General features: G+C 39.0%; 1 protein-coding gene across 1 annotated transcript in view; it reads left to right on the top strand.

Annotated features, from left to right (window-relative positions):
• The window catches only part of CCDC3 (coiled-coil domain containing 3), a 123,016-nt gene extending 103,902 nt beyond the window's left edge, over window positions 1-19,114 (top strand). The window contains exon 3 of the mRNA XM_082739573.1: window positions 16,512-19,114. Coding sequence (XP_082595699.1) covers window positions 16,512-16,787 — 276 coding nt within the window. The 3' untranslated portion in view covers window positions 16,788-19,114. The remainder of the gene's footprint in view (window positions 1-16,511) is intronic.
• Window positions 19,115-21,157: the final 2,043 nt, after the last annotated feature.

The raw sequence follows: 21,157 nt of genomic DNA, 5'->3' as shown, positions 1-21,157 counted from the left end.
TCTAATGTCCTTCTTTGTTTTTTGTTACAGTCATTGTTTCAAAGTCTGTTTTATCATCTGAAACTAATGATGTATTATCTGTTGGCTAATTGAATTTAAATTTAAAAATGATCACAAAAATAGTCTGTTTTGTCTGATGGAAGATTGGCTAGGCTGGCTTTCGTTTGACATCCATTTGCATGATAAATATTTCTCCATCCCTTCACTTTCAATATGTGGATGGGTTTAGGTCTAAAATGTGTCCCTTGTAGATAGCATATAGATGAGTTTTTAATTGTTTTTATCCCTCCTCTCACTTTTTGTCTTTTGATTGGAGGATTTACATTCAAAGTAATTTTTTTTAATCTTTCTTTTCTTAAAAAATTTTAAAAAATTTATTTATTTTCAGCATAACATTATCATTATTTTTTCATCACACCCAGTGCTCCATGCAATCCATGCCCTCTATAATACCCACCACCTGGTACCCTGACCTCCCAACCCCCGGCCACTTCAAACCCCTCAGATTGTTTTTCAGAGTCCATAGTCTCTCATGATTAACCTCCCCTTCCATTTACCCAAACCCCCTTCTCTCTAACTCCCCATGTCCTCCATGCTTTTTGTTATGCTCCACAAATAAGCGAAACCATATGATAATTGACTCTCTCTGCTTGACTTATTTCACTCAGCATAATCTCTTCCAGTCCCGTCCATGTTGCTACAAAAGTTGGGTATTCATCCTTTCTGATAGAGGCATAATATGTATTTATTTTTTTTAAGATTTTATTTATTTATTTGCAGAGAGATCACAAGTAGGCAGAGAGGTAGGTGGGTGGGGAGAGAGAAGGCTCCCTGCTCAGCAGAGGGCCTGACTCAGTCCCAGAACCCTGAGATCATGACCTGAGCTGAAGGCAGAGGCTTAAGCCACTGAGCCACCCAGACGCCCAAAAGATATGTATTTATAGCGATTACTTGTTTTGCAGTTATTTCTGAAGATTTTCTCTCATCCTTTCTTGTTTCGATTTTTTTTCTTATTTGTTACATATTTATTTGTGGTTTTTAAAAAAACATTTTGAGAGAGAGTGCTACCGGGGTAGGGGGGTAGTGCGAAGGGAAAGGGAGAGAGAGAGAATCTTAAGCAGATTCCCTGCTGAGTAAGGAGCCTGACTTGAGGTTTGATTTCAGAACCCTGAGATCATGACCTGAGCCAAAATCGTAATTTGGATGCTCAACCCACCCAGATGCCTCTTATTAGTGGTTTTTGGTTTGTGGTTGGGTTTTTATGTAACACTTTCTGTACATAGCAGTCTATATTAAGTTGAGGGTTGTTTACATTTGAACCCATTGTTTACTCCTCTCCATGTTTTTGGTATATGGCTTCATATTTAAAAATCTTTTATTTTGTGAGTTCCTTTATTTTTTACAGAAACACTCATTTTTTTCCCTCCTGGCTTTTGTGTTTCCTACCTTTATACTATCACTCCTGGATTTCCTTTCTACTCAAAGAATCCCCCTTAATATTTCTTCCAGGTCATGAACTCCTTTAGTTTTTGCTTGTCTAGAAAGCTCTTTATCTCTCCTTCTAGTCTGTGTAATATCCTTGCTGGAAAAGATATTCTTGACTGCAGTTTTTCCTATTCAGTACTTTGAATATATCATGCCACTCTCTTCTGCTTTGAAAGTTTCTGCTGCAAAGTCCCCTGCTAGCCTTAAGGGGTTTCTTTTGTGTATTAATGTCTTCCTTTGCTTCTTTTAATATTTTTTATCACTATATTTTGCCATTTTAATTACAATATGTTTTGGTATGGATCTGCCTTTGTTGATTTTGTTGGGGGTTCTGTGTGCCTCCTAGATTTGAATATCTGATTGTTTCCCCAGATAAGGGAAATTTCAGCTATTATTTCTTCAAATAAACTCTCTGGCTCCTTTTTTCTCTCTTCCTTGGGTACTCCTATAATGTGAATATTACTGCATTTGATGAAGTCAGTCATTGAGTTCCCTGAGTATTCTCATTTTGCATAATTTTCTCTCTTTCATTCAGCTTGATTACTTTCCATTACTCTGGTTTCTAGGTCATTATTTCTCTGCTTTGAAAGTTTCCAGCCTGCTGTTCTCTTCACCAAACATGTTTCTCATTTTGTTGATTAAGTCCTTTATCCCTGCTATGTTATTCATCTCTGTTTGTTGGTTTCAGTGATGCCTTCTACTCTTTTCTTAAGCCCTGTGACTATCTTCTTGATGATTACTTTAAATTCTCTATTAAGCATTTTACTCATATCTGTTTCACATATGTCTCTGGTTGTGGTCCTGTCCTGATGTTTCATTTGGGACAAATACCTCTGTCTTCTCACTTTGTCTAAGTCTCTGTGCCTGCTTCTTTGTCAGGAAAGTCAGCTAGATCTCCTGTTCATGAGGGTAATGGCTTTATGGAGAAATTCTGTCGTTCCCTGATATAGTGTTCCTTATTCCTCAGGGATTACCTTCAGGGAGTATCTCCAGTGTGTGCTGTGTGCACTGTGTTGTTTAGCACTTGCCCCTTTGTCTTTCAAGCCAGTCACCTGCAGAGGCTCTATTTGTGGGCAATGTTTTGTCCCTGGACTGAATGAGGCAATTTTTAACTAGCTATGTTCTGGCCTGCTAGTGAAATGACATTTGTCACCACCACTGTCAGAACTGATGTCCTGCAAAGTTCCTGGGTCAGGAAACATGGTGTGGGTAAGGGTTTGGGTTGATCTGGGGAATAGGGCCTGCCATGCTGGGACTAATGCAATCATGACTGGGAAGGCACTTCCACTGGAGTGGGTAGGGGGAAGTTTGGTGGAAGCAAAGTAGTCAGCCAGTGTCTGCACTACACTGATTCCTGCAGGTGGTCCTATGGTTATGCCATGGGACCAGGGAGGGAAATGGCATCTGCCAGTTCCTTTGTTCCCTGTGAGGGATGTCTCCATGAATGCTGCCTCTCTGGGATGTACTCAGAGAGGTACAAATAACCTCCCCACTGTGTTCCCAGATGCTCTTCAGATCAGTTTCCATGCTGTATATTGTGGGCTGTTTTCCCTGTCTTCACTCCAAGAGCAGCATCTGGGCTCTCTCAAAGCAAAGCCCGATGACCTTTAAAACTCCGGACTTTAAGCCCATGGGTTTCCAAAAATCAGAAAATTTGGCCTCTCTCGCTTTCTAAGCCACTTGCTGTGGGGATTAATTTCCCCTATGCACTCCTGCCTTTCACCCTTCTCTGTGTCCATGGTGATCACTATCTGTTTCTCTCTCCAAACCATGGCTCTGCACTTTCCATCTTCTTCAATGTGGCCTTTTCTCTACCTTTAGTTAAGGAGTTTGTTCTGCCAGTTTTCAGGCTTATTTCTGGGGTACATAGGATGATTTGATAATTATCTAATTGTATTCTTGGGGTGGGGCAAACTAAGGGTCCTCTGCCTGCTGTCATATTCCCTTCTCCTATAATATACTTTCATCTTTTGGCTGCTCAGCTTGATTACTTTCCATTACTCCATCTTCCAGTAAGTTGATCCATTCTTCGGCATCCTCTAATCTCTTGATTCCTTCTAGTATACTTTTCAATTCCATTAGCGTATTCTTTGGCTCTGTTTTATATTGTCCCATTGTAGAAGTTCTCACTGAGTTAATTTACTTTTCCCTCAAGTCCAGTGAGTATCAACCATATTACTTATCTGTTTCATTTTGCTCTTTTTTTTACTTTTTTTTTTTTGTGTTCCAGAATTCATTGTTTATGTACCACATCCAGTGCTGCATGCAACACATGCCCTCCACAATACCCACCATTAGGCTCACCCAACCTCCCATCCCACTCCCCTCCAAAACCCTCATTTAGTTCCTCAGAGTCTACAGTCTCTCATGGTTCATCTCCCCCTCTAATTCCCCCCAACTCCCTTCTCATCTCCATCTCCCCATGTCCTCCGTGTTATTCCTTATGCTTCATAAATAAGCATATGATAATTGACTCTCTCTGCTTGACTTGTTTCACTCAGCATAATCTCTTCCAGTCCCGTCCATGTTGATACAAAAGTTGGGTATTCATCCTTTCTGATGGAGGCATCATACTCCATAGTATATATAACAACATCTTCTTTATCTATTCGTCCATTGAAGGGCATCTTGGTCTTTTCCACAGTTTGGCAATTGTGGCCATTGCTGCTATGAACATTGGCACTTCTTTTCACTACATCTGTATCTTTGGGGTAAATACCCAGGAGTGCAATTGCAGGGTCATAGGGAAGCTCTATTTTTAATTTCTTGAGGAATCTCCACACTGTTCTCCAAAGAGGCTGCACCAACTTGCATTCCCACCAACAGTGTAAGAGGGTTCCCCTTTCTCCACATCCTCTCCAACACATGTTGTTTACTGTCTTGTTAATTTTGGCCATTCTAACTGGTGTAAGGTGGTATCTCAATGGCTGATATCCAATATCTATAAGGAACTCCTCAAATCAACACACACAAAAACAGATAATCATTTTGGTTTTTTACTGTGATTTTTTTTTTTTAATTTGAGATACATGTCTCTGTCTCCTCATTTTGTCTCTCTGTACTTCTTTTTATGTATTAGGTAGGCCAAATTAAGTTTTGAAAATAGTGGCTTTATGTATATGGGATCCTATAGTGCCCTGTGGTCTTGTTCCCTCAGGTCACTAGAACCAGGTGCCCCAGGGATGTCCCCTGTGTGGGCTGTATATGTGCTCTTGTTGTGGCTGAACTATGATTGATGGGAGCAAGCTCATAAGTGGAGTTGGCCCTCAGCTCAGCTGGCTGCAATGACCCACTTTACATGCTGTAGGCACACTAGTATATAGGTGTTCCTTCCTATGTGCAATTTAGAGGCTGGCTGGCTGGTGGGTGGGGTTGGTACTTAACCTGAGTTACCACTAGGTACTTACCACTAGGACTTAATACTAGGACAGCTGTGAGTATACTGAGGAGTAAGGCTTGCTCCCTGCACAGCCAGTGAGAGGCTTGGCTGCAGTAGCTGTGGGTATACTGGTGTGTGGTGTTAGCTAACCCCCACCTCAGGGCAGGAGTCACTTTGGAAAGGTGCCAGTCCCATCCAGGGCTGCCTGATGGGTGTGGTGGTGCAGGAGCCACTCTGGAGGACTGCCTGCTGGGGTGAGATTTGCAGTGCTAGCAAGGTAGATGTGACAGCCAGTGTTAACTCTCTCCAAGTGTCAGGCTGCCTAGGCTGGGGAAGGGCAGGAAAAATGGTACCTGTCAGCACTTTTGTTCCTGGAGGAATCTGCAGGTGGCTGCACTTCTGGCCCTCATCTTAAAATTAGTCAACATATTTTTTTTTACATATATCCTAGGTGCTTTTCAAACTGTTTGGGCTGAGTTAGTTGGAATGCTGGCTATCCTCGGGCTAATAATACATTATATGTTAATAAAAAATTAAAAATTAAAAAAAAAAAAAAACACTGACTTTCAATGCCAGACATTATGGGGATTTGTTTTCCTAGTGTGAGTCCCTAGGGCAGGGGATTAGTGCCCCATGTGGAGTGTGATACCCTCTCTTTTCCATGCTTGTGATATTCCCTAATTTTGTGGTTGGTTGCACCAGGGTTTTAGTTCCTGATTGCATTTCTACCCCTTCTTACCCCTTTCAGTATGGGCTTCTCGCTACAACTAACTGGAGGATCTGCTCTACCTGTTTTTCAGGGAGAGTTGCAATACATGTGCTTGTCTCTGTGTGTCTGTGGGGCAAGTTGAATTCAGGATCCTGGTACTCCACCATCTACCCAGTCTAGGAGGTTTATTCATTCGGTTCATGGTTCTTTTGCTGTACAGAAGCTTTTTAGTTTGATGGAGTCCCACTTGTTTACTTTTGATTTTGTTGCTTTTCTGTTTTGGTGTTAAATCCAAAAATTCATTGCCAAGACCAGTGCCTAGGAGCTTACCCTTTGTGTTCTTTCAGGAGTTTTTTATTTTCAGGTTTTTCATCTAAGTATTTTTATTAATTTTGAGTGAATTTTTGTGTATGGTATAAGATGGGGTTCCAGGTTTTCTCAGCATCCTTCATCAAAGAAACTGTCTTCTCCCTACTACTATATATTCCTCTCTCCCTGTTGTAAATTGATAGTATATGCATAGGTTTGTTTCTGGACTCTCTTCTATTGATCTGTGTGTCTTTTTATGCCAATATCATACTATTTGACTACTGGAGTTTTGTGGTACAGTTTGAAATTAGGAAATGTGTTGTTCCACCTTTGTTTAGAATTGTTTTGGTTATTCAGAGACTTTTTTTTTTTTAAGATTTTATTTATTTGACAGAGAGAGATCACAAGTAGGCAGAGAGGCAGGCAGAGAGAGAGAAAGAGGAGGAAGCAGGCTCCCTGCTGAGCAGAGAGCCCGATGCGGGACTCGATTCCAGGACCCTGAGATCATGACCTGAGCCGAAGGCAGCGGCTTAAGCCACTGAGCCACCCAGGCGTCCCTATTCAGAGACTTTTGTGGTTACATACAAACTTTATGATTATTCCATTTCTGTGAAAAAATTCATTAGAATTTATATAGGGACTGAATTTAATTTTACAGTGTTTTGGTGTACAGGCCTTTTACCTCCTTGGTTAAATTTATTCCTAGATTTTATATACCCTTTGGTGTGGTTGTAAATGGGTTTTCTTAATTTTACAGAACTTTTTTATTCTAACAGCTTGTGGCATTTCAGGGTTTTCTAAATGTAATTATTATGTCCCCTGTAAATAGACAGCTTTTTCTACTCCAATTTGAATGCGTTTTCTTTTTGTCTAATTGCTATAGTTAGGACTTAAAAGTGGTGAGAGTGGGCATCCCTGTCTTGTTGCTCATCTTGGGGAAAATCTTTTAGCATTTCAACACTGAGTGTGTTGTTAGCTGGGAGCTTCTCATGCATGGCCTTTATTATATTGAGGTATATTCCCTGTGTAACACTGAGAGTTTTTAATCATGAAGGGATGTTAAATCTTGTCAATTTCTAGTTCTATGTTGAGATGATCATATGGTTTTTATCCTTCATTTTATTAATGTATCACATTGATGGATTTACAGATGTTGAACCACCTTTGCATCCTTGCAATAAATCCTATTTGATTGTGATGTATGATCTTATGTTTAATTTCATTTGCTAGTAAGTTGAGGATTTTTTTCACAAATGTTCATCAGGGATATTGACCTGTAATTTGTTTTCTGTAGTGTCCTTGTCAGATTCAGTATCAAGGTTTGCACAAGGTGTGGTATTAATATTCCTTTAAATGTTTGGTAGAATTCATCACTGAGGCCATACGATTCTGGACTTCTGGAGGGGGTGATTAAAGATGACTGATTCAATCTCCTTGCCAGTAATCTGTTCAGATATTCTATTTACTCATGAATCACTCTTGGTAGGTTTTATGTTTCAAGGAATTTATCTATTTCTTTTCATTGTTCAGTTTCTGTGGTAAAAGTTGAAGCATCTCTTTGGTTACTGATCTATTCTGTTTGTTTCACTAATCTTTTTTTGTTGTCTTTTTATTCTCTAATTCATTTATTTCTGGTCTGATCTTTATTATTTCCTTCCTTTCACTAACTTTGTACTTTGTATTTTCTTCCTTTCTTAGTTCCTTGAGGTGGAAAGTTAGGTTGTTTATTTGAAGTTTCTTGTTTCTCAGATTTTACTGCATTCTGTAAGTTTTGGCATGTTTTTGTTTGGTTTGGTTTTGATTACCTTTGGTCAGCATGTTTACTTTTGTTTTGTCAGCAGCATGTTTATCTCCACATATTTGTGAATTTTCCAATTTTTTCTTGTAATTAATATCATTTTGGTTAGAAAAGCAGTTTAATCTGAACACTGAAAATAAATTTTAAAAAATAATCTTAATACAGGGTTGATCATGGAGAATGTTCTATGTGCATTTCAGAAGAATATATATTCTGTGGTTTCTGGATGAAATGGTCTATATATATTGCTTAAGTCCATCTGGTTTAACATGCAGTTTAAGTTGAGTGTTGCCTTCTTTTTCTGTCTGCATAGTCTACTCATTTTTGATGGAAGGATAATAAAGACCCCTATTATCATATGACTATTTATCTCTTTAGGTCTATTATTTCTGTTATATATTTGGGCGCTCCTCTGTAGGGTACATAAATATTTACGAATGTTATATCCCTTTGATGAATTGATTCCTTTATCATTATATCATGATCTCTGTTTATTATTGCCTTTCTCTTAAAGTCTATTTTTCTGATAACCATGTAGTTACCCATTTTTCCATTAGTTTCCATTTACATGGGTATCATTTCCCATCTTTTCACCTTCGTCTGTGTGATCTTGCTGCTGTCCCGCAGAACAATTTGTTACTTAAACTGTAACCCCTGGAGGATTTTACTAGTTGCCAAGCACATTTAGATATGGCCTTAAGAAAAACGTATACTAGCAACGGGTCTTTGGGGAGAAGGACGATATACGACCGTGAAGCTGGGCAGCTGGGGATGCCCGGCTCGCTCAGGGCGGAATGCCGCCCCTTCACAGAAGCCGGGCAGCGGCCTGGGCAGAACACCGCCTGCTTCAGGGAAGCCGAGCACCCGGGAGGAATGCCCGGTCAGCTCAAGGTGGAAGGAAAACCGCCTGCTTCCCTTTTCCCTTATCGCTCCTTTCTCTTCCCCAAAGCTAAGCGCCTGTTGTTAGTTAGATGAGTCCTTTGAATGTGCTTGTTTAACTATTAACTTTATCTTCCTCCTTGATTGTCTGCAAGACAGTCCCCTTTGACCTTCATCAGTCCTTCTGTTGGCTATTGTTTCCATCAAATAAAAGTGAGACTGTGGAGTTGCTCATGGCAGCAGTCCTTTTCGACTGGTGTCCCCTGCTCCCAATCTCTTGCAGCTGACTTATTTGTGCCTAATTCTTCTCCCGTCACCGACTGGAAGCAGCAGTTCTCAAAGCTGAAGTGAGTCTTTTGTAGGCAGCATAGCACATAGATGGGTTATGTATTTGATCCATTAAACCATTCCTTTTGATTAGAACATTTAGGCCATTTACATTTAATAATTGATAGATATGTACTTATTGCTATTTTGTTAATGGTTTGCTGGTTGTTTTGTAATTCCTCTATTCCTTTCTTTGTCTTTTTAAAATTTAATTATTTCACTGTTTTAAGATTCTTTGTTTATACACCACACCCAGTGCTCCATGCAATACATGCCCTCCTTAATACCCACCACCAGGCACATATTGCATGGAGCACTAGGTGTGGTGCATAAACAATGAACCTTAGAACACTGAAAAATAAAATTATAGTAAAAAACAAAAATCCCCACCACCAGTCTCACCCATCCTCCCACTACCCCCTTCTAAAACCCTCTGTTTGTTTTTCAGAGTCCACAGTCTCTCATGGCTCATCTCCCCCTCCAATTAACCCAATTCACTTTTCCTTTTCTTTTCCTAATGTCTCCCATGTTGTTCCTTATGCTTCACAAGTAAGTGAAACCATATGATAATTGACTTGCTCTTCTTGATTTCTTTCACTCAGCATAACCTCCTCCAGACCCGTCCATGTTGATACAAAAGTTGGGTATTCATCCTTTCTGATGGAGGTATAATATTCCATTGTCTATACGAACCATATCTCGTATATCCACTTGTCTGTTGAAGGGCATCTTGGCTCTTTCCTCAGTTTGGCGATTGTGGCCATTGCTGCTATGAACATTGGGGTACAGATGACCCTTCTTTTCACTGGATCTGTATCTTTGGGGTAAATACTCAGTAATGGAAATTGCAGGGTCATAGGGTAGCTCTATTTTTAATTTCTTAAGGAAGCTCCACACTGTTTTCCAAAGTGACTGTACCAACTTGCATTCCCACCAACAGTGTAAAAAGGTTCCCCTTTCTCCATGCCCTCTCCAACACATGTTGTTTCTTGTCTTGTTAATTTTGACCATTCTAACTGGTGTAAAGTGGTATCTCAATGTGGTTTTGATTTGAATTTCCCTGATGGCAAAGATGATGAACATTTTTTTCATTGTCTGTTAGCAATTTGTATGTCTTGATTGGAGAAGTGTCTGTTCATATCTTCTGCCCATTTTTTGATGTGATTATCTGTTTTATATGTTGAGTTTGAGGAGTTCTTTATAGATCTTGGATATCAGCCCTTTATCTGTAGTGTCATTTGCGAATATCTTCTCCCATTCTGTGGATTGCCTCTTTGTTTTGTTGACTCTTCCCTTTGCTGTGCTTATTTTGACAGTCCCAAAATTCATTTTTGCTTTTGTTTCCTTTGCCTTTGGAGACATGTCTTGAAAGAAGTTGCTGTGGCCGATGTTGAAGAGATTACTGCCTATGTTCTCCTCTAGGATTTTGATAGATTCCTGCCTCAAGTTGAGGTCTTTTATCCATTTCAAGTTTATCTTTGTGTATGGTGTAAGAGAATGGTCAAGTTTCATTCTTCTATACATAGCTGTCTGATTTTCCCAGCACCATTTATTGAAGAGACTGTCTTTTTTCCACTGTATATTTTTTCCTGCTTTGTCAAAGATTATTTGACCATAGAGTTGTGGGTCCATATCTGGACTCTTTACTGTGTTTTACTGATGTAGGTGTCTTTTTTTGTGCCAATACCATGTTGTCTTGGTGATCATAGCTTTGTAGTAAATAGAAGGGGAGAGTTAAAGTATAGAGATTTAGAATGCTTTCAACTAAAAACTGTTTTAAAGACCATAAGAACTAATTTTTGAAAGTATTCTAAATCTCTATACTTTAACTCTCCCCTTCTATTTTGTTTTTTTTTTTGTTGTTGTTGTTGTTGTTGTTTTTCATTTTTTATAAACATATATTTTTATCCCCAGGGGTACAGGTCTGTGAATCACCAGGTTTACACACTTCACAGCACTCACCAAAGCACATACCCTCCCCAATGTCCATAATCCCACCCCCTTCTCCCAAACCCCCTCCCCCCAGCAACCCTCAGTTTGTTTTGTGAGATTAAGAGTCACTTATGGTTTGTCTCCCTCCCAATCCCATCTTGTTTCATTTATTCTTCTCCTACCCACTTAAGCCTCCATGTTGCATCACCACTTTCTCATATCAGGGAGATCATATGATAGTTGTCTTTCTCTGCTTGACTTATTTCACTAAGCATGATACGCTCTAGTTCCATCCATGTTGTTGCAAATGGCAAGATTTCATTTCTTTTGATGGCTGCAGAATGGATCAAGAAGATGTGGTATATATACACAATGGAATACTATTTTGTTTTTGATATCACAATTTACAACATCATTTTAATCCATTAACAAATATGTGTATAGTTATCTTTACCATTTTTGTTTTTTAACCTTTATACAGGCTTTATAAGTGATTAACCCACTGCCAAACTTAATTGATTTTGAATTTTAGTTTATATTTATCTGTACTAGTGAGATTTATACTTTTATATATTTTTACCTGCCTTTTTTTTTTCCAGCTTAAAGAACAACATTTAATATTTCTTGAAAGTTGGGTCTAGTGGTGATGAATTCTTTGTGCTTTATACTTGTCTGGAAAATGTTCTCTTTCAATTCTGCATGGCAGTTTTGCTGGATAGGGTATTCTTGGTTGGCAGTTTTTTTTCTTTCCACTCATTATAGGTATACCTCTGAGATATTGTGGGTTCTGTTGCAGACTACCACAACAAAATGAATGTTGCAATAAAGGAAGTAAAATGAGGGTTTTTTTTTTTTTTGTTTCCCAGTATATATAAAAGTTATGTTTACATTATATTGTGGTCTGCTAAGTGCACAATAGTATTATATCTATATCTGTCTATCTGTATACCTTAATTTAAAAATACTTTGTTAAAAATTGCTAAACATCACCTGAACTTGCAGGGAGTAGTAATCACTAATGGCTACTAACTGATTACAGTGGTAGTTGTGAAAGGTTGAGGTGACTGGACAATTTCTTTAAGATGACAGTGAAGTTTGCCAGAGCAAGTGACTCTTCCTTTCATTCCTGTAGCATGTAATGCTGTTTGATAGTGTTTCACCTGTAGTAGAACCTCCTTGTCGAAATTGGAGTCAATCCTCTCAAACCCTGCTGCATATTAACTAAGTTTACATAATATTCTGAGTCATTTATTTTCATTTCAACAATCTTGATAATATCCTCATCAGGAGTAGATTTCATCTCAAGAAACCACTTCCTTTGTCCGTAAGAAGTAACTCCTCATCTGTTCAAGTTTTATCATGACTTTGCAACAATTCTGTCCAATCTTTAGGCTACAATTTTTTTTACATTTTTTATTGTATTATGTTAGTCACCATAAAAATAATTAGTTTTTGAAGCAGTGTTGTTCCAAAATTCATTGTTTCTAATTCTAGTTCTTTTCTACTTGCACCTCATCTGCAGGGACTTCCTCCACTGAAGTTTTGAACCCTTCAAAGTCATCCATGAGGTTTGGAATAATAAACTTTTTCCAAACTCTTGTTAATGTTGATTTATGACATTTTCCCATCAATGATGAATGTTCTTAATGGCATCTAGAATAGTTTTTATTTTGCCTAGATTATCAGAGGAATCACTGTCGGTGGCAACTATAGCCTTATAAAGTATAGTTTTTAGATAAGTAGACTTGAAATATGAAGTGACTCCTTGATCCATGGGCTGCAGATGGCTATTGTTTTAGTAAACATGAAAACATTAATCTCTTTGTACATCTCCATCAGAGCTCTTGGGTAACCAGCTACATTGTCAATGAGCAGTAATATCTTGAAAGAATTTTTTTTTTTCTGAGCAAGTCTCACAGTGGGCTTAAAATCTTCAGTAAACCATGTTATAAATGCAAGTGTGTTCAGCTTGCTTTTTTGTTTTATTTATAGAACACAGAGTAGATTTAACATAATATCTAAGAGCCATAAGATTTTCAGAATGGTAAATGAGCATTGGCTCCAACTGAAAGTCACCAGCTGCATTAGCCTTTAACAAAAGAGTCAGCCAGTCCTTTGAAGTTTTGAAGCCAGGTATTAACTTCTCCTTGCTATCAGTGAAAGCCCTAGATAGCATCTTTTTCCAATAAAAGACTATTTCATCCCCATTAAAAATCTCTTATTTAGTATAGCCACCTTTATTAATTATCTCAGATCTGGAGAACTTGCTGCACCTTCTACATCTTCACTTTGTGCTTCACCTTGCACTTTGATGTTATGGAGATGGTGTCATTCTTAAACCTCATGAACCAACCTCTGCTAAGTTCACACTTTTCTTCTGTAGCTTCCTCACCTCTCTAACTTCATGGAATTTAAGAGAGCTAGGACCCTGTTTTGGGTGAGGCTTTGGCTTAATCCTGTGGCTGGTTTGATTTTTTTTTTTTTCCTCCAGATGACTAAAACTTTCTCCACATCAGCCAAAAACCTGTTTTTTCTTCTCATTTGTGTTGACTGGAGTAGCACCTTTAATTTTCTTCAAGAACTTTCCCTTTGCATTCACAGCTTGGCTGACTATTGGATATAAGGGGTTTAGGTTTCAGCCTGTTTCAGATTTTTGCCATGCCTTCCTCACTGAGCTTAATTATTTCTAGCTTTTGATTTAAAGTGCGAGGTATATGACTCTTCCTTTCACTATCCACTTAGAAGCCATTGTAGGCTTATAAACTGGCCTAATTTCACTATTGTTTTTTCTCAGGGAACAGGGAGACCCAGAGTGAGGGAAAGAGATGGGGGGAATTGCCCCCCATTTGGTGGAGCAGCCAAAACACATACATTTAAATTTGCCTTCTTATGTGGATATGGAACAAATAAAAGTAATGTCAAAGATCCGAGGTCACCATGACATATAATAATGGAAAAGTTTGAAATAGTTCAAGAGTCACCAAACTGTGTCACAGAATTACCAAAGTGAAAAAATGTTGGAAAAATAGCACCAATAGACTTGCTTAGCAAATTGCCACAGATCTTCAATTGACAGAAAATGCAGTATTTATGAAGCACAACAAAACCAGGTATTCCTATATACATCATGCAAGTCTCTATGGGCCTGGAAAATTTCTGAAGAATCTGATAGTCTTGTGTGTGTGTAGGGGTCACCTCGTATGTAAGTTTTATTTTTTTTCCTGTTTTTAAGATCCTCTCCTGTCTTTGACAATTTGATCACAGTGTATCTCAGTGCTCATCTCTTTGGGTTCATCTTATTTCATATGCTGTTTAATATTCTGGCCATCCTAGATCTGCGTGCCTATTTCTCCAGGTTAAAGAAGTTTTCAGTCATTATTCTTTAAATACATTTTCTACCTCTTTCTCTATTCTTCTTAGGAGACAACATTAAGCAGACCAACATTCACATTATGGGGTCCCCAAAGTTCCATCAGCTATCTTCACTATTTTTTAATCTTTTTTTTCTTTTTGCTGTTCTGACTGGATAAGTTACACTGTCCTGTCCTTTGAACTCATGGATCATTTTTTTCTGTGTTTTCAAGTGTACTGTTTAACCCCTCTGTAGTATTTTTTCTCTTCAGTTATTGTGTTCTTCAGCTCTGTCCCTTTTATTAAGTACTTTCTTTTATATTTGTTGAATTTTTCACTTGGTTCATGTGTTACTCTCCTGAATTGAGTGGACATCTTTATCACTGTTATTTTGAACTCCTTGCCAGGTACATCACTCATCTCCATTTCATTAAGATCTTTTTCTGGGGTTTTCTCTTGTTCTTTTGTTTGGAACATATTCCTCTATTTCTTCATTTTGATCTATTCTCTGTATTGATTTCTATGCATTAGATAAAAGAGTCACATCTCCCATTCTTCTCTGGCTTATTAGCTCTTGGCTGTCTCTCAACCCCTGTGACTGTCCAAGCAGCCTACTTTATTTTTAGTGGCTTCGAGAAGTGGAGGTTGTGCCAAGACCTTTCACTGTCTCAAAGGGGAGGATCTCAGTCAGCATCTGGATTCATGCTGATTGGAAAGCAGAACTTCAGGTAGCAACTTTTATAATTTGCAAATGGAATTGATTCTCTAATTTCTCTTTCTACAGTTAAATTGTTAGTATATAAGAAAGCAACTGATTTCTGTGCATTGATTTTGTATCCTGCCATATTACTGAATTGCTTATTGTCACTATCTTGAACTGGAACCCTATCTTCTGTCTTTTTGATAATAGCCCTTCTAATAAGTAGGAAGTGATGATAATTGTGGTATGAATTTTCATTTCTCCAATGAGTAGTGATGTCTAGCACTGTTGCATATACCTATTGGCTGTATTTATGTCATCTTTGGAGAAATCTGTTGAGGTCTTCTGACTGAGAGTCCCTGGAACTGGTTCCTAGGTAGGAATGAGATCTCTCTGATACATGAGTAGCCCAGACTCCTCCTGAATCCCTTGGCATATGATGCTAGATCCCATAGGTCTCTCAAAGGCACTAACATTTAGTAATGGATGCTCATTTATTGTTGCGTTGAGGGACAAAAACGAGGGATATCTTAGGCTGCTGTGATGCTAATATCACTCTTCAACCTTAGGACAGTATTATTTGTTGTAGGTATATGTTGGTACAAGTGGGAATATTACAATGGGATGAAGTTCCAAAATGACTAGGTCATGGTGTATATGTAGTTTTAATTTTTGTAGATAAAGCCAAATCACTTTTTATAGAGGTTTATACTCTATCCACAGTATAAGAGTGCCTATTTCTCTAATTAACTTTTTGATTTTGTCAGTCTGAAAAATAGCAATTCATTATACCTCTCATTTGCATGTATCTTTATGCTTCCTTTCCAGTGAACTATCCCAATTCTTTGTGAATTTTTAAAATAAAGATATTTTTAAATTAATCTGTACACCCATGTGGTGCTCGAACCCACAACCCCAAGATCGAGAGTCACATGCTCTACCAGCTGAGCTAGCCAGATGCCCCACTTTGTATATTTTTGTTTGGGGGCCTGGCCTTTTGCTTATTGGTTTATTGGCATAACAAAATTTAGAACATCTTTGTTTTCTGTAAAAACAAAACAAAAACCATAAAACCACAACAACCAAAAGAACCAGGGTGGCTTTGTTAAGAAAGAAAGACTTTGTTTTAAAAAGTGCCTCTTCCTTCAAGCCGATCCTGCCATGACCAAAACAGTTTGCAGAGTGGGAGTATTTGATGCAGAGTACAGCAAAGCCCTATAAGTAGAAATACCTTGAAGGCCCTCTGTGGCTGATCCTCACCCTCCGGCTCCCCTGGAAAATGTTTTAAACTCAGGTTAGAATTCAATAGGCAAAATTGCTGAATCAGAGAAAAAAGTGAAGACTCACCAACCCCCTCAGGGAATCAGTAGTACACAAGTTGGTAAACATGTAAAAAGATAAACCATGCAATAGCTTTTAAAAATTAAACTATGGAAGTTCAGAGAGGGTCCTTTGTGTTTGCTGAGAGGGCAGGGTTCACAGGGTGAAAAAAGAAAGGCGCTTGAGGGTTGTCCTCTTCCTGGGGCTGGAGCCATTGGCTGTCAGAGTCTGTGTTGTTGGGTACTTGATAGCACCCAGGGAAATTGCTCTAGGGAAGTTTTATGAACCTCACCTACTTCTCCCATGGCATTTTCCCCCACAGCTCATGTGTTCATCAGTGCAGAAGGCTCTGTTTGAGGAGGAGGACCATGTCAAGAAGCTGCAGCAGAAGGTGGCCACTCTGGAGAAGCGGAACAAGCAACTTCGGGATCGGGTGAAGAAGGTCAAGAGGTCATTGAGGCAGGCACGAAAGAATGGTCGCCACCTGGAGCTGGTGAACCAGAAGCTCAGTGAGAAGTTAGCAGCTGCAGCAGGTGCCCTCCCACACATTAATGCCTTGGGGCAGGAGCCACCAGGTGCCACGTACCTGCGGGGGTAACAGCCCTTGAGTAGTGGTCTTGCCTGACTCTGCTGAAACATGTTGCCTCTTGCCAGTGATTGTAAATTAATGGTAGGTTTTAATGTGCACATAGGTCAAAAAGTCTTGTAGATGTTTTAAATATGCATTTGGTAGTGGCTAGTTAGTTGAAGGGGCAAGTCTTGTTATTTTCTTAGTTGCTGGGCTTCTTCTCCCTGCTTCACTCCCAGACTCAGTGCTTACAAGTCCAGAGGCAGCACGATCCTGGAATGTCATGTGCTCTCCTAGGGCCTGACTTCAGCTTTCAGGAGCACACTGGAAAGTCTGGGGAAAGAATATTTTAGAATCTTTAGATGTACAAGAATCAAGGGGCTCAGCCTTATTGCAAAAGAGGCTGTGAGATCTCCAGCTCTGAGCTCCAGGACCATCATAGGTTTTGAGAAGGGATCTGCAGCAAGTCTTGGAACTTTTGGAAGGTGGATGGCAACCTTGCAAAGCACCCAAGGATGTCTGTAAATAACCATGTGCATGGTGTCTCTACTCCAGCCAGCTGAAGCACAGCTTGTAACAGTGCAGTGGGGAGACAGGGGTAATTGAACAAGATGAATTATACCTGATTTCCAAGACCAGTTACCCAGAGTTAAAGAGGATACCTATGGGTCACTTTAATCTAAAGGGGAATTGTCTTTGTGGACTGGTCATGTTTTATCAAAGTGTGTTGCTGAGTTGGCAAGAGCCTGCACAATATCTCAGCCCCTGCTAAATGCAAACTTACTGTCGGCTCATTAATTCCTTCCAGCTGCTCTGAATTTGAGGTGAGTTGACCCAGTACACTGTTAACTTCTGCAAAGATACCTCCTTACCTATTGGAATCAAGTGACCTTGCCTCATTCCCATCCAGGCACCCAAAGAGTTTGTTCCAGGTGGTTCTACAGAGGCTTGATGCAAGCATTTTCACCACCTAACTAAACTGGCTGTAAGGTAGTTTTGTTCTCAGAGAGAAAATAACTGTCAATAGAGACATGAAAGCAAACTAAGTTTCATTTTTATATTACGTGAAGCTTAGCCCTCCTAGTAGTCTATGACCAGTCTACATAGTGGTTTTAAAACAGTGGATGATAACTCCGTATATCAATTTGATAGAAAATACAGTAACTGAGAGTGTGAAATAAGACTGGAAGGCCAGATTGCATACCATACTGTAATAGATATCAGTTATAAAAATAACTGAGATATATAAAAAAATAGATTATCAGTTATAAAAACTCAAATGCTTTACAGCTTTTTTGTCTGTCCCATAGAACTTCTGAATGTCTATCGCCAGACATGTATCATTATGCTAAGAATGAACAGTCATGTAGACATCTTTCATAATGTAATACAAAGCTCAGTTACAAACATGCATCCTAGGATTTTGGAAAACAGATACTTCTCTTAGAAAGGACATAATAAAGAAATTAATAAGGTCCCTCTTGTATTTTTTGTTAGTTTATCTTTTATGGCCAAATTGCCTTCTGCCCAATGAGTTATGCAGTGAAAATGCTTATGGTGGAAATACCAGACAGGGTTCCAGGCATTCCAGTCTCTGCTTCTGTATGCAAACACCTTCTACCCACCAGGACTGCCCACCCCTGGGAGTAATAATGTTTGCACATGAGCCCACCTGTCAGCATATCAGGTTTTGTACATGACCTCAGAGCACTTCCCCCTCTTTGGAAAGAACCTGTAAAGACAGTACTGCCAGTAAGAAGGGTATCCACATATAGAACAGCTGAGCCCTTAATTTAGGTACATTTCATCCAGTGGCAGTTGGGTTCTTAAGAAGGCAACCAAGTGGTCATCTTGTGACTACCTTCTGATGGACCTTCAGATCTCGAAGTCCCTCTTGCTTTTCCAGATATAACTTTCAGGTTCCTCCATCAGGAAATCTGCCCCCAGACCACTCCAGACCACTTCCACCACTGGAAATGGCAATTACATGGTCAGATTTCCCTTCCACTGCCTTTAGGAAAACCACATTTTTTGGCTCTGGCAGCTGGTTGGGAGGATGTACCTGTGTCACTTGAGGCTACTGCTTAAAGGGGGTTGTCTGCACTCTGGACTGGATAGAATGGCAGTTTTTGCTTCATTTCCAAGCTTCTACTACTCCTTTATTAGCTGTATCCTTCATAGTACAATAGTTTAGTCTTTCTGGGGCCATTTCATTAAATCATTTTGGCTTCCACCCAAGGGAATGACAAGCCTAAGGGTGATTTACAGCTAATGTTTTGAGAACTGTGGAACCTGGATCCCTACAGATGCATTATGTTCTGCCTTTTTAATAAATACGAGCAGTATTCCAGCCACAATGGTAAGGTGATGTGTGTTTCTTTGGGGTCAGGGAGATTCCAGCTTTGGCCTGGAAAAGTACTTTTTAGATCCTTCTGGGGAAGCATCTGTGAGTAACACCTGGGACACATAGAAGACTGAGCTCAAATCTCTTGATGTTCCTGTGGGGGGATATGGCTGAACCTCTCTGTCCCAGGGTTCCCACCTTTCAACCCACCTGCAGAAAAACAGTGGTATCTGCTCCTCATAGGGGAGAAGAAGCTTCATTAATCAATGTCTGCAAAAATATATTTGAATCTGTTGCCAAAGGAGGAAGCCCCCCAGGTCCCTGTTATCTGCTGCATTGTCATCTTACTGGAGCCCTTTCAACCTGTTTATTGTACCCACAGGAATTTTTTATGCAAGAAGAATCCAAGTACTTCAAAATTGATAATGCTACAACAGGTTGGTTGAGCATATCTCTGAGATGCAGACCACTGTTGAGCTCTACTTTGGAAAAGTCACTTGGCCTTCTCAAACCCCAAAGTCACAAACGAAATGAGGCAGACAGAATCTAGAATCTTTGTCAGAATCTAGAATCACAGGTCACCATGTGAGCTACAGCTAGCGTGGGGTAGTTCTTGGGCCTCCACTGTGTGTTTAAATATGAATGTCCAGACCACTGTTCCTACTGATTTTTTTTTTCTTTTGATGTCACACTTTTCCTGGTACCTGCCCAGTAATAGGGATTCTCACATCTGTGATGCAAGGCCCCATCTCTCTTAGGGGAGAGATAACCTAAATTGTTGATTCAGCAACAGTCCATATTCTAAAATAGTCTTAAAAATCAAGCACCTAGTGTGTATTAGGCTCCTTTACCATATTCTCATTTACTGTTTCTTATAACTTTATAAAATAGTTGTCATGTTCCCCGTGCTTAAAGAGGAATCTGGAGTTTCAAGAGATTAATTGCCCAATGAAACACAAGTAGTATAAAGTGGCCAAAGATTCAACCCCATCTTGATTTCCCTCTTTATACTTGTTCATGTAAAATGAGGCTAGTAAACACTTCTCCCTCAAAGGCTGTTCAGAAGATTGAATAAAATCATTCCTTTAAATGCTTAGCTTGGTTCTTGACACTCTCCAAGCACTCAAGATAGAAGTGTTGTTTCTACTATTACCCACAAAGACCCAATGCAGGTCATAAATGAGATGTTATTTGGTGGGATTCCATGTAATTTTCCTATTAACAAGAGGAGGGATAAAAACGTTGATCATCTCAATAGATACTGGAAAAGTGTTTGGCAAAATAAACATCTATTTATGATAAAAACTACAACAAAGTGCATCTGGAGGGAATATACCTCAACACAATGAAGGCCATATATGAAAAACCCAAAGCTAAAATCATACTCAATGGTGAAAAATGGAGAGCTTTTCCTCTAAGATCAATATTAAGACAAGGATATTCACTCTTACCACTTTCATTCAGTATAGTACTGGAAGTCCTAGCTCTGGCAATTAGACAAGAAAATGAAACGAAAGGCATCCAAATGAAAGACATCAGATTGGAAGATGCAAAATTGTCAATACTTGCAGATCAGATGCTGTTATATATAGAAAACACTAAAGAGGCCACTAAAAGCTATTAGAATAAACAAATAGCATGACACAGAATTGATAAGCAAAAATCTTTTTATATACTAATATAGAACTATGAAAAAAATTAAAACAATGCCTTTTATATTTGCATGAAAAAGAAAACCTAGAAATATATTTAACCAGAGTTAAAAGATCTGAACACTGACATTGCAAGACATTGGTGAAAGAAATTAAAGATTAGTATTATGCTAAGAAATAAGGCAGACAGAAAAGACAAATAGCATATGATCACTTATATGTAGAATTTTAGAAAACGAAGAAAAAACCAGAAATGGACCCAAGATACAGGAAATGAACTGTTGGCTATTTAAGGGGGAAGAGGATAAAGTTGAGTGAAAGAGGTAAACAGGATTAATATATCCAAATGTCCAGTTACAAAATAAATCATGGGGATGTAATATACAGTGTAGGAAATATAGTCA

This window comes from Mustela nivalis (genome assembly GCF_964662115.1).
Source record: "Mustela nivalis genome assembly, chromosome: 7".
NCBI classification, from domain to species: domain Eukaryota; kingdom Metazoa; phylum Chordata; class Mammalia; order Carnivora; family Mustelidae; genus Mustela; species Mustela nivalis.
The sequence above is the reverse complement of the archived record's forward strand: the minus strand, read 5'-3'. Positions and strand labels throughout refer to the sequence as shown.